Source organism: Ornithorhynchus anatinus, chromosome 4 (genome assembly GCF_004115215.2).
Source record: "Ornithorhynchus anatinus isolate Pmale09 chromosome 4, mOrnAna1.pri.v4, whole genome shotgun sequence".
Taxonomy (NCBI): domain Eukaryota; kingdom Metazoa; phylum Chordata; class Mammalia; order Monotremata; family Ornithorhynchidae; genus Ornithorhynchus; species Ornithorhynchus anatinus.
In genome coordinates this window covers 133,746,905-133,761,254 of record NC_041731.1, presented here as the reverse complement: position 1 = coordinate 133,761,254, position 14,350 = coordinate 133,746,905, and the positions used below count along the sequence as shown (strand labels likewise).

Below are 14,350 nucleotides of genomic sequence, written 5' to 3'. Positions count from 1 at the left end.
TCTCTCCGCACACACTCACACCATATCGAGGGGACCGCCTGCGCTGAATCTGCCTGATTCTGCAGAAAATGGAGCGGAAAGAGAGACGATGCCCTCCCGAGACACAAACAAAAACGACAGAATTCTAAGTATTTATACAATTTCAGGGGCAAGAGTCCAAGTTTATATAATTTCCCAATGGCCAAATGCGAAAATAATTCAAACTGCAACAGTTCACTCCCAAATAACCCAGGAGGGACTTGTCGCTGCGACTTGAACGGAAAATACCACCGTCTCAAAAACCAGGTCCTGTGTAACGAAAATGGACAAGTGAGCCACGGTGTCACTAAAAATCCCTTTTAGAGGAGATCGCCGTCCATCCCCATCGTGTCAAGCCGTTTCGATCTGCCTTAAAATTTCCACGGACCCCCAATTTGGGGCTGGGCTAAGATTTAGAGGTAGAAGGTAGAGAAGTAGTTGAAAACGTGTAAGGTGCCTGGACTAGTGGATAGGGAAGGGGTCTGGGGGTCAGAGGGACCTGGGTTCTAGCTCTGGCTCTCCCACTTGTCTGCTGCGTGACCTCGGGCCAGTCGCTTCACTTCTCTGGGCCTCAGTCACTTCATCCCTAAGATGCGGATTGAGAGCGTGAGCGTGCGGGACGGGGACTGGGTCCAAGCCCGTTTGCTTCTATCCACCCCGCGCTTAGTACGGTGCCTGGCACAGAGTGAGCGCTTAACGATTACCACCTTGAGGGCCGGGCCCGTTCCTGCCCCGGACGGAATGCGAGAGAGAATGATACTAATGAAGGTGCTCGTTAAGCGCTCTCTGTGTCGACTGCCGGAGAGATACAAGCCAGTCGGGTTGTTCACGGTCCCTGCCCCGCCTGGGGCTCGCAGTCTTAGCCCCATTTTCCAGATGAGGTAACCGAGGCCCGGAGAAGTGAAGCCACTCGCCCAGGGTCACGCAGCAACCAAGCGGCAGGGCCGGGACCGGAACCCAGGTCCCTCTGACTCCCAGGTCCACTAGGCCGCACCGCTGTCCCTCCTTAAACGGTCACGCTCAATGGCCAGACGCACGGCAGAAAGGACGGGATTTGATTCCGCTACCTCCACTGCGCCATCTGAGACGACGGAAAGTTGAAGAGAAACCTAGAAAAAAGCAATCTCTTTTTCCCCCCTTAACATCGGCACGGCATCTGGCGATCTAACTGAGCAAAAATGCTTTCTGAGTCGTGTGCCTTCTACCTCCCAGTGCCCTTCAATGCAACGGCTGGCTTTCACTTACGTGTTGCTTGAATTCTTAGTGTTTTTTCCAATAGTTTCTCCAAATATTAAAGGGCAGTTACACGCATCCTATTCCTTTCTTGTCCACTTAAGGAAAAAATGACAAACGCTTTGCTCCGACCGTTTCGCTTGGTCCTCCAAATTCGAGAGGGGCCAACGGCGCCCGACGGGGAAGAAAAACTCGGAGCTGATCTACCCGGACGTGACTGGGACTTCGGAGAAGCCGCGTGGCTCAGTGGAAAGAGCCCGGGCTGGGGAGTCAGAGATCACGGGTTCGAATCCCGGCTCCGCCGCTTGTCGGCTGTGTGACCTTGGGCAAGTCGCTTCACTTCTCTGGGCCTCAGTTTCCTCATCTGGAAAATGGGGATGAAGACCGTGAGCCCCACGTGGGACAACCTGATCGCCTTGGATTACCCCCCCCCAGCGCTTAGAACAGTGCTTTGCACATAGTAAGCGCTTAACAAATACCAACATTATAATTATTATTACCTTCCGGCGCCCAGTGACCCACCCACGAGGCGCTCCGACTCTCGGCTCTCCAATTCCCCCTTAGCCCGCCTCTTCCTGGAGGGCTCAGGAGCCCCTCGCCTGCAGAGGCCCGGCGTTCCTTCGGGGTGCGATGCAGAACTCTCCGAGGAATATTAATAATGTTGGTATTTGTTAAGCGCTTACTACGTGCAGAGCACTGTTCTAAATGCTGGGAGAGATACAGGGTAATCAGGTTGTCCCACATGAGGCTCCCAGTCAATCCCCATTTTACAGAAGAGGTCACTGAGGCACAGAGAAGTTAAGTGACAGTCACACAGCCGACAAGTGGCAGAGCCGGAATTCGAACCCACGACCTCTGACTCCCAAGCCCGGGCTCTTTCCACTGAGCCGCGCTGCTTCTCTAATCATTACGGTACTTCCTGACCCCGCACCACGCGCTGGAGTGGATGCGAGCGAACGGGGATGGCCACGGTGGCCTGTCCCACGGTGGGCTCAATCCCCATTTTGCCGCTGAGGTAACTAAGGGACTCGTCCAAGGTCACACGGCAGAGGAGTGGTGGAGCCGGGATTAGAACCCGTGACCTTCGGACTCCCGGCGCTATCCACCATTCCAGGCTGCTTCTCAGTGGGGAAAGCGGGGGACTCCCCCTTGCTCACACCAAGAAACCAAGGCCCGAGATCACGACGGGACCGCGTGCGTATATATCTATGATTCTATTTATTTTGATGGTATCGATGCCCGACTATTTGTGCAGGGATTGCCTCTATCTGTTGCCAAATTGTACATTCTAAGCGCTCGATACAGTGCTCCGCACACAGTAAGCGCTCAATAAATACGACTGAATGAATGAATGAACGGTTTGGCCAATCAGGACCCTTGGACTGGTGATGACAGCGACTCAGTGCCGGGTTTAATGGACGACTGACACTGGCTTCATTCAATCGTATTTACTGAGCACGCACTGTGTGCAGAGCACTCTGCTAAGCGCTTGGGAGAGTCCAGTACGACAACAAACAGGCCCGTTCCCGGCCCACAATGAACTGTTGTTTCTCGTGGAGCCGCAGAGATTCTAGATTCACCCGAGGAGGGTTTAATCAGCGAGGGATGACGTGAAATAGCCAAATTTTGACAGAGGGCTAAAAAAAGCTCCAGAGAGCGCGCTGTGGCTCTCCCCTTCTCTTACCCGATAAAAGTCCTCTTTCTTCGGAGTCGCTGTCGCTGTCGACCGGGTCGTTGAGCTTTTCGATATCTGCCAGGGATTGGCCGTAATGAGTCAACTCCTCGTCTTCGTTGAGGTTGTAGATGCTTTTCTTTCCGTGATTCCGCTGCGGGAGGAAAAGAAAAGCCGCGTTTAGGCTAGGCTTTGATCAGAGCACGCTCGTGTCTATTCGGTTACGTTTTATCTTCCAAGTGGGAGCACACCGGCTTTGAGCAGATAAATACACGGCAACTGAAAAGGATGAGACCGAACCATGACGACGGTGATGAGGATTAAGGTATTTGCTGAGGGCGATGGTATCTGTTAAGCGCTTACCACGTGCCAAGCACCGTTCTGAGCTCTGGGGCAGATACAAGGTAATCAGGCTGTCCCACTTGGGGGTCCCAGTCTTAACCCCCATTTTCCAGATGAGGTCACTGAGGCACAGAAGACTGAAGTAGCTCGCCTCAGGTCACCCAGCAGACAAGTGGCGGAGCCGGGATTAATTAATGTTGGTATTTGTTAAGCGCTTACTATGTGCAGAGCACTGTTCTAAGCGCTGGGGTAGATACAGGGTGATCAGGTCGCCCCACATGAGGCTCACAGTTAAACCCCATTTTACAGATGAGGGAACCGAGGCCCAGAGAAGTGAAGTGACTCGCCCACAGCCACACAGCTGACGAGTGGCAGAGCCGGGAGTCGAACCCATGACCCCTGACTCCGAAGCCCAGGCTCTTGCCACTGAGCCACGCGGCTTCTCTTAATCATCTTATTCATTCATTCATTCAATCGTATTTATTGAGCGCTTACTTAGAACACTGTACTAAGCGCTTGGGATGTACAACTGGCCAACCGACAGAGACAATCCCTGCCCAACGACGGGCTGACGGTCTAAAAGGAGGAGACGGACAGCGAAACGAAACAAGTAGCCGGGCATCGATACCATCAACGTAGATAAATGAATAGAATCATCCATCAAAACAAACAGAATCATAATAGATAGCCTAGCTAAACCAATTATTATTATTATGGTCTTTGTTTGTTAACCAATCCCTCTTAACCTACGACTTAAGAGTCACCATTTCCCCCGATCAACGGACTGTGGGCCGGCAGGCTGATTTTCCCCTCTTTCCCTCTGCTCCTCCCCCTCTCCCTTCCCTTTCCCTCAGCACTCTGCTCATTTGTATATATTATTCATTACCCTATTTATTTTGTTAATGAGGTGTCCATCCCCTTCATTCTATTTATCGTGATTAAGTGGTCTTGTCTTCGTCCGTCCGTCTCCCCCGATTAGACCGTGAGCCCGTCAATGGGCAGGGCTGGTCTCTCTCTGTTGCCAAATTGTCCATTCCAAGCCCTCGGTACAGTGCTCTGCACGGAGTAAGCGCTCAGTAAATACTATCGAATGAATGAATTTAGGAGGGTGAATAGGCAGGGGCAATCTTGACCTTTGGCTTGGATACTTCTTTCACTCAATAAATACCCCCGTGGGCTTGAAAGGAGGTTTGCCCCGGGGATTAGCACCTCAGGCCGCAACGAAGGCAGTCACAGCGTCAGGGATTCTAATCCCGGCTCCGCCGCTTGTCCGCGTGACCTGGGGCAGGTCCCTTCACTTCTCTGGGCCTCAGTTACCTCATCTGTCAGATGGGGATCGAGAATCTGAGCTCCCCGTGGGCTCTCAGGTCGAGAATCTGAGCTCTGCTCTTATCCACCCCGGCGCAAATGTACGGTGCCTGGCAGACAATAGGCGCTTAACAAACACCATTACTATCATTAATTATTATTAGCTCCTCTTGCGGGGAACTGGCCATTTTGTCTAATTCCTAGAACCCAGTACAGTGCTCAGCACACAGTAAGCGCTTAAAACAATTATTACTCTTACCACCCCCACCACAGCCAGATGGTCAAACACATTCACCAACCCCCGCCCCCGAACAACGAGAACGGTCGACCTGGTTCCAGAAAGTTCCCACGTTCCCAACTTGAACCGCCACATCCCCAGGCCTCACGCAGTCGTTCTCCGTACCTGTCGTTCCAGGGCGAATCTCTTCATCATTTTCTCCTCGGGGTTTATTCTGCTGTCGTACTCCCCAAAACGTCTGTCCCTAAATACGTTGGACTTGTCCTTTTCTTTGTATTCTTGCAGCAGAGTCTTTGTACGCTGAAAGAGATCATAAAGACAAAAGTCAAATAGAATAAAGTAAAAGAGGTACCCCGGAGAACCCCTCTCGGGGAAGGATGCCCTCCGTGGCCAGACTTCTGGTCCAGCTGACTCAATCTGGTGTTTCCACGTGGACTCCGAGTGCCCAAAAATCCTTAGCCTTTAACTTGGCAGCTTGTTCATTCCTTCATTCAGTGGTATTTATTGCGCGCTCACCGTACGTGGAGCATTGCATTCATTCATTTAATTCATTCAGTCGCATTTATCGAGCCCTTACTCTGTGCTAAATGCTTGGGAGAGTCATTCCCCGCCCACAGCGAGCTTACGGTCTGGGGGGGGGGGGGGTGGCGGACAGACGTTAATAGAGATAAATTGAATAGAGTTAATAGAGTTAATAGAGATAAATGAAGCAGCGTGGCTCAGTGGAAAGAGCACGGGCTGTGGAGTCAGAGGTCATGGGTTCAAATCCCGGCTCGGCCACTTGTCAGCTGTGTGACTTCGGGCAAGTCACTTCACTTCTCGGTGCCTCAGTTACCTCATCTGTAAAATGGGGATGAAGACTGTGAGCCCCACGTGGGACAACCCGATTCCCCTGTGCCTACCCCAGTGCTTAGAACAGTGCTCGGCACATAGTCAGCGCTTAACAAATACCAACATTATTATAAATGACAGAAATGGACATTAGTGCTGTGGGGTTGGGAGGCGGGGATGAGTAAAGGGAGCGACGCAGAAGGGAGCGGGAGAAGAGGAAAGGGGGGCTTAGTGGGGAAGGCCTCCCGGAGGAGATGTGGCTTTAATAAGGCCTCGAAGCGGGGGGAGACTCACTATCCTAAGCGCTTGGGAGAGTACGACGTAACGATAGACGGGCACGTTCTCTGCCCACAGTGAGCTTACAGGCTAGAGGGGGAGGCAGACGTTAATAAAAACAAACGAAAGATACGGACATGAGTGCTGTGGGTCTGGGACGGGGGCGATGAATAAAGGGAGCAAGTCGGGGCGACGCAGAAGGGAGCGGGAGAAGAGGAGAGGCGGGTTTAGTCGGGGAAGGCCTCTTGGAGGAGATGGGGCTTCGATAAGGCTTCCAAGGGGGAGGGAGTAACGGTCTGTCGGAGGCCGTCACGAGACAGTCCCATCAAACCCCGACTGTCCGTTGGCTATCGCGGAATAACTTGGGGAGAGATATTCTTTTTCCCCCTCTCTGGTTTCTGTTTGTTGTGGGGAAGCGAGGGGGCTCGAGGGACGGGAAAGGAGGGAAACTGGCGCGGCCAACCCAAATAGACGGACCTGCTTTTTCAGCTGGGTTCCCATCTAGTAATGTGTTTACGTTAGTCTCGGCTTTATTTGGAAAAGTGGAAGTAGTTCAGATCCCGGCCGTGATAGAAGCGGGGGGAGTTTATTTTCCGTGAGACGTCACGGTCCTGCTGCATTTTCAATGACACCTTTATGGAAGCGCTCGCCCAACGCAAACTGGACATCTACTATTTTGGAGTTCAGCTGCGACGTGGGGGGAGAGGGAGGGAGGGAGGGAGGGAGGGGAGGAGAGGAAGTAAACGCTTTAAAACACACAATCCTAAAGGAGGCTTCAAAGTATGCAACGGTCTCATGTTTTAAAACGACTCCGGAGTGTTCGAGGGCTCTCTTCCTTCCACAGAAACGTTCCCCCGCGACGACCTTTCTGGATCCTCGTAGCTTTTTCCCCGGCCTGGCCCCATACCGGGGCTACGGGCAAGTGGAAAATTAATCCCGCTGGAGTTTCGACTCCTCCCAGGTCCCTACCGCACGGGCAGAGTCGGCTAGAAGGCGGGCAACGGAAGGGGCCTGAAGAGTTGGGAGTTCATTCATTCAATAGTATTAATTGAGCGCCTACTAGGTGCAGAGCACTGTACTAAGCGCTTGGAATATACAATTCGGCAACGGATAGAGACGATCCCTGACCACCGACGGGCTCACGCTGAACCCGCCACTCCCTTCCCGCGGCCACTTTTTCCCCTCTAGACCGTGAGCGGTGAATGTGTCTGTCCGTTGTTGTATTAAATTACGGTATTATACTCTACCAAACGGGCCCACAGTAAGCGCTCAATAAATACGGCTGAACGAATGCGACGGTTTCCTCTCAGCCTCGTTTGCCCGCCCGGGCCTCAGCCAGGCGGAGACGTTTCCGGAATCACCCGAACGGGGCAGCGGAGGCTCAATCATTTCCCTCCAGAGTTTCTTATCGCTGCACACGCTTTCTTTTCTGCGGCTTGAAAACCCCTCCCACGCTTTCCGACTGACACTGGCTGCCGGTTCTCAAATCCCACCACCTCCGGGAGCCTGTCCTCGATTCATTTTTCCTCTCCGCAGGTTACAACCCCCCCAACTCTCTTCTCAGCACTCACACCCCCAAAACCTCCGTTCGCTTCAATTCTCGTACCCGATTCTCCCAAGCAACTCAGCACGGTGCTCTGCGGACTAGAGGGGCCAATACACGCCACTGATGCAGATCCTCCTAAGTGCCCAACGTTTTCATTCTGAAAATATTCACGCGTCCCCCGATTCGGCCCTCAGATCCTCGCCGACCTCCCGGCCGCCGTCCAGTCCATACTTCGCTCTGCTGCCTGCGTCCTTCTTCTAGAGAAAAGCTCAGGCCACGTTTCCCCCCTCCTCAAGAACCTCCAGTGGTTGCCCATTCACCAGTGGCTTCAAAGCAGTCCATCCCCTCGCCCTCTCCTACCTCGCTTTGCTATTCTCCTCCTCCAACGCAGCCTGCGCATTTCACTCCTCTAATGCCGACCTCCATCTCATCTACCTCGCCGCCGACCCCTTGCCCACGTCCTGCCGCTGGCCCCGAACGCCCTCCCTCCTCCAATCCGACCGACAGCGACTCTCCCTCCTTCCAGAGCCTCACTGAAGGCCCATCTCCTCCTCTCCTCTTCTCCCACTCCCATCTGCGTCACCCTCTCTCCCTTTAATAATAATAATAATAATGATGTTGGCATTTGTTAAGCCCTTACTACGCGCCAAGCAATGTTCTAAGCACTGGGGGGTAGGCACGAGGTCATCGGGTCGTCCCACGTGGGGCTCCCGGTCTTCATCCCCATTCGACAGATGAGGTCACCGCGGCACGGAGAAGTGAAGTGACTCGCCCAAAGTCACACAGCTGACAGGTGGCGGAGCCGGGATTAGAACCCACGACCTCTGACTCCCAAGCCCGGGCTTTTCCCACTAAGGCACGCTGCTTCTCTGGCACAGAAGGGAGTCGGGGGAGAGGAGGGGAGGGCTTAGTCAGGGAAGACAGATGTGCCTTCGATAAAGGCTTCGATCGGCATTTCGATAAGGCAGTATACTCTCCCAAGTGCTCGGTACAGAGTAAGCCCTCAATAAAGTGAGAAGCAGCGTGGCTCAGTGGAAAGAGCCCGGGCTTGGGAGGCCGAGGTGGCGGGTTCGAATCCCGGCTCAGCCACTCGTCGGCTGGGTGACCGTGGGCGAGTCACTTCACTTCTCTGGGCCTCAGTGACCTCATCTGGAAAAAGGGGATGAAGACTGGGAGCCCGTCACTGGGCAGGGACGGTCTCTATCTGTTGCCGAACTGTCCATTCCAAGCGCTTAGCACAGCGCTCCGCACGTAGTAAGCGCTCAATAAATACTATCGAAGAAGACGACTGTGAGCCTCACATGGGACAACCCCATTACCCTGTATCTACCCCAGCACCCGGCGCACAGTAAGCGCTGAACAAATACCGACATTATTATTATTGTTAAATATGGCTGAATGAATTTAATCATCTTAACTGTGGCATCTACTAAGCACTTACTAAGTGCCAAGCACTATTCGAAGCGCTGGGGTAGATCCAACTTAATCAGATTGGTCACAGTCGCCGTCCCATCTGGGGCTCAGAGTCTACGCTGGAGGGGGAACTGACGTTAAATCCCCGTTTTAAGATGAGGAAGCTGAGGCTGAGAGAAGACGCTTCTCCAGGGTCGCGCAGGAGGCAAGCGGCGCTGTCACGATTAGAACCCGGGTCCTCTGACTCCCAGGCGAGGCCGGGACACTTCTCTAGTAGGTTCTTTCTGGAAGGGCCTCACGCGAAGAACGGCACCTTTCCTAACCTAACCGCTAACATCGGGCCGCGTGAAATACGCGTTGCTTTTTACCGAGAGCCGGCGCCCGACCCGAGATTCCAGGAAGGAACATTACTCGCTCGAGACTTAACAGAGCGAAGCTACCACAGGTCGGTGGTATTTTTATTAAGCCCCTCCGGCGTGCGGGACACTTTGCTATGTGCTTGGGAGAGAATAATAATAACGTTGGTATTTGTTAAGCGCTTACTATGGGCAGAGCACTGTTTTAAGCGCTGGGGGAGATCCGGGGTCATCGGGTTGTCCCACGGGAGGCTCCCAGTCTTCATCCCCATTTGACAGATGAGGGAACTGAGGCCCAGAGAAGTGAAGCGACTCGCCCACGGTCACCCGGCTGACGGGTGGCCGAGCCGGGATTCGAAGCCGTGACCTCTGCCTCCCAAGCCCGGCTCCTTCCACTGAGCCGCGCTGCTTCTCACTTTATTGAGGGCTTACTCTATACTGAGCACTTGGGAGAGTATATGTGGGCAAGTCACTTCACTTCTCTGGGCCTCGGTTCCCTCATCTGTAAAATGGGGATTAACTGTGAGCCTCACATGGGACCACCTGATCACCCTGTATCTACCCCAGCGCTTAGAACGGTGCTCTGCACCTAGTAAGCGCTTAACAAATGCCAACATTATTATTACTATATTGCCTTGTCGAAAGGCCGATGGAAGCCTTAGTCGAAGGCACATCTCTCTTCCCTGACTAAGCCCTCCCCTCCTCCTCCCCCTACTCCTTTCTGTGCCAGAGAAGCAGCGTGCCTTAGTGGGAAAAGCCCGGGCTTGGGAATGAGAGGACGTGGGTTCTGATCCCGGCTCCGCCTCTTGTCGGCTGTGTGACAGTCTTAGAACAGTGCTCTGCACAAAGTAAGTGCTTAAGAGATACCGACATTATTGTGTGTAACACCACCAATAGCGCTGTGTGCGTTATTACTGCCGACAAGTGGCCGAGCCGGAATTGGAACCCGTGACCTCCGCCTCCCAAGCCCTTGCTCTCTCCACTGAACCGCGCTGCTTCTCTAAGTCGGTCGACACGCACCCCGCCTACCGCGGTCCTCCCCGGCCGGATTCTAGGCACCACCGTGAAGAGACAGACGCACGACGGACCGAATTTAGGGGCCGCACCCTTCGCCGGGTCTCGTGTGCGGGAAACGGGACGCCGGGAGGACTTTCTCGAAGACTCCGGCATCAAAGACGAACCGGGTCTTTGGCTCTTTCCCCCTTGCTAACCGGGAAACTCCGGCCAGGGTTTCCTGCTCTTTCCTTTCAAGCCTCCGGTCACCCCAGGTTTTCCTCCGAAAGACCAACGAGCACGTCAACTCCCGAGGACACCGTCCCTCGCTAGGCCTCCCGCCAGCCGAGCCTTGCCGTCTCCTAAACAACCCGCTGTCGGGAAGGGAAGCGGGAGCAGCAGCAGCGTGGAAAAGTGGAAGTAATAATGATAATAATAACGTGGTATTTGTTAGGCGCTTACTATGTGCAGAGCACTGTTCTAAGCGCTGGGTAGACACAGGGGAATCAGGTCGTCCCACGTGCGGCTCACAGTCTTCATCCCCATTTTGCAGACGAGGGAACTGAGGCACCGAGAAGTGAAGCGACTTGCCCGAAGTCACCCAGCTGACAGGTGGCCGAGCCGGCATTCGAACCCGTGACCTCTGACTCCAAAGCCCGGGCTCTCTCCACTGAGCCACGCTGCTTCTCAAATTAAGGAGCTTACAGTCTAGAGGGAGCGACGGGCTTTAATCTAATTATGGATCTGTTTATAGGTCCGTGGGGCTGAATAAATTGTACATTCCAAGAGCGGAACACGGCGCTCAGCACATAGTAAGCGCTCAATAAATACTACTGAACGAGTGAATGAACAAAAGGTGCCGATCCAAACGGCGGGACAGGAGGCCGGGAGGGCCCCGTCTGTCCGGACCCGGAGATTCCATCGCCAGCGACATTGTTTGCCCCCGGGGCCCGAACCCGCTCATCCCGAAGTGTCAGGGGGCCGGACACGGGGCCCGACTTTATTTCCACAGGGGAAGCGTGCCAACGAGCGGGCGGGTCGTCCTCGGCCACGGAGACAACCTGACCGCCGTCGCGGACGCGCCGACAAGGCGAAGCCCGACCCCGCTGCTCCGATCGGGCTTGGGCCCCCTTCGCCTCGCCGAGACCCTCCTCTCCTAGGTCACCGACGACCTCCTCCTTGCCGAATCCAACGGCGTCCGCCCCATCCCCGTCGACCTCCCCGCTGCCTTCGACACCGTGGACCGCCCCCTTCTCCGGGAGACGTCGTCTAACCTCGGCTTCACCGACACCGATCCCTCCTGGCCCTCCTCCCCTCTCTCCGGCCGCTCGTTCTCCGTCTCCTTCGCGGGCCCCTCCTCTGCCTCGCCCCCCAAACCGTGGGGGTCCCTCAATCCCGGGTCCCCTCCTCTTCTCCATCTGCACCCATTCCCTTCGAGAACTCGTTCGCTTCCACGACGTCAACTGCCACCTCCGTGAAGATGTTTCCCACATCTCCAACTCCGAAGTCTCACGTCTCCTCCTGCCTTCAAGAAATCTCTCCTTGGCTGTCCTCCCGTCCGACTTACGTCCAACCCAGCGCTCCTTATCTTCTCCCCCGAATCCCGTCCTCCCCCTGACTCTCCCGTCACTGTAGACGGCCCCGGCACCTTTTCTGGCTCACGAGCCCGTAACCTTGGCGTCGTCCTCGACTCGTCTCTCTCGTTCACCCCACGCGTCCTATCCGTCGCCGAGACCCGCCGGTCTCACCTCTACGATATCGCCGAGATCCGCCCTCTCCTCTCCACCCGGACGGCTACCTCGCCGCTACGGGCTCTCGTCGTATCCCGGCTGGACTACCGTGTCGGCCTTCTCTCCGACCTCCCTTCCTCCTCTCTCGCCCCGCTCCGGTCTATCCTTCGCCCCGCCGCCCGGCTCGTCTTCCCGCAGAGACGATCCGGGCCCGTCACTCCCCTTCTTAGACGACTCCGGCGGTTGCCCGTCGACCTCCGCTCCAAACGGAAACTCCTCACTCTGGGCTTCGAGGCTCTCCGTCACCTCGCCCCTTCCTACCTCTCCTCCCTCCTCTCTCTCCGCCGCCCGCCCCGCACGCTCCGCTCCTCCGCCGCCCGCCTCCTCGCCGTCCCCCGGTCTCGCCCGTCCCGCCTTCGACCCCCGGGTCGCGTCCCCCCGCGGTCCCGGAACGCCCTCCCTCCTCGCCTCCGCCAGACCGATCCTCTTCCCCTCTTCGAAACCCTACTTAAAACTCACCTCCTCCGAGAGGCGTTCCCGGACCGAGCTCCTCTTCTCCCTCTACTCCCTCTGCCACCCCCGCTTTACCTCTCCGCAGCTAAACCCTCTTTTCCCCTTTTCCCTCCGCTCCTCCACCTCTCCCTTCCCTTCCCAACGGCACCGTACTCGTCCGCTCGACTGTATATATTTTCGTTACCCTATTTATCTTGTTAATGACCTGTACATCGCCTCGATTCTATTTAGTCGCCATCGGTTTTTACGAGACGTCCTTCCCCTCGACTCTATCTATCGCCGTCGTCCTCGTCCGTCCATCTCCCCCGATCGGACCGTGAGCCCGTCGGACGGCGGGGACCGTCCCTATCTGTCGCCGACTCGTTCATCCCAAGCGCTTAGTACGGTGCTCTGCACATAGTAAGCGCTCGATAAATACTATTGAACGAATGAATGAGTCCTTCACTCCCCTCTCTGAGAAGAGCCCGGGCTTTGGAGTCAGAGGTCATGGGTTCGAATCCCGGCTCGGCCACCTGTCGGCTATGTGACCGTGGGCGAGTCACTTCACTTCTCTGGGCCTCAGTGACCTCATCTGGAAAATGGGGATGAAGACCGTGAGCCCCACGTGGGACAACCTGATTCCCCCGTGTCTCCCCCAGCGCTCAGAACGGTGCTCGGCACGTAGCGAGCGCTTAACGAATACCAACATTATCATTACTGATCCGACCCACGCATCTAATCCGTCACTACAATTCTCCCTTCGCCCAAACGGCTGCAACGTTCATACAATCGCTCATCCTTCTCCACCTGCTGACCTCCCAACCTCCCGTCTCTCCCCGCTCCGGTTCCTATCTCGCTCTGCTGCCCGGATCGTTTTCAGACGAGAGCGTTCGGCTCCCCCTCCCCAAACACCTCCAGTGATCGCCTCTCCGGGTCCCCGCCGGACCGAAACCGCTCGGCGCTGGCTTTAAATCATCCGGCGATCTTACCCCCTCTTACCTCGCCTCACCGCCCTCTACTCGCCCGCCCCGCCCGCCCGCACACTTCGCTCTTCCGACGACAACCTTCTCCCCGGGCCTCCATCTCGCCGCCGATCCCCCGTCCACGTCCCGTCTCCGGCCCGGAACGCCCTCCCTCAAATTCAACAGACGATGGCTCTCCCCAACTCCGGGAGAAGGCCCGTCTCCTCCAGGAGGCCTTCCCTGGCTAAACCCCCCCCCCCCCTTTTCCTCTTTTCCCGATCCCTTCTGGATCGTCCTGTCTTGCTCCCTTTATTCATCCCCCCTCCCAGCCCCGGAGAAGTGAAGCGACTCATCCAAGGTCACCCGGCGGATGGCGGCGGAGCCGGGATTCGGACCCCCGTCCTCCGACTCCCAGAGGACTTTATGCTTTATGTCCCGATCTGTTAATGATAATGTTGGTATTCGTTAAGCGCTTACTAGGTGCAGAGCACCGTTCTAAGCGCTGGGGTAGACAGAGGGTCATCAGGTCGTCCCACGTGAGGCTCACGGTTCATCCCCATTTTACAGAGGCACAGAGAAGTGAAGCGACTTGCCCACAGTCACACAGCTGACTGTTGGTATTAATATCTGTCTTCCCCCCTTCTAGACTGCAAGCTCGCTGTGGGCGGGGAATGTGTCCGCTTATTGCTGCATCGTCCTCTCTCAAGGGCTCAGTACAGTGCTCTGCGCACAGTAAGCGCTCGATAAACGAGACCGAATGAAGGCGGCTAGTTACGACATTTACCCCTCAATAAATCGTATCTACTGAACGCTCACCGTGTGCAGAGCACCGTACCGAGCCCTCGGGAGGGGCCGGGACGACAGACACATTCCCTGCCCACGTTACCGTCAACCTTATCACGAATCCTACGCCCTGGGGTAAACGGCTACCAGATAAACG

The 14,350-nt window shown here is 55.5% G+C and overlaps 1 protein-coding gene across 1 annotated transcript in view; it reads right to left on the bottom strand.

Moving 5' to 3' along the window:
• The window catches only part of NOP14 (NOP14 nucleolar protein), a 52,030-nt gene that overhangs the window by 31,909 nt on the left and 5,771 nt on the right, over positions 1-14,350 (bottom strand). The window contains exons 2-3 of the mRNA XM_029062985.2: positions 4,977-5,111; positions 2,936-3,077 (exon numbers count right to left, since the gene is read on the bottom strand). Of these exons, the coding sequence (XP_028918818.1) occupies positions 2,936-3,077; positions 4,977-5,111 (277 nt within the window). The remainder of the gene's footprint in view (positions 1-2,935; positions 3,078-4,976; positions 5,112-14,350) is intronic.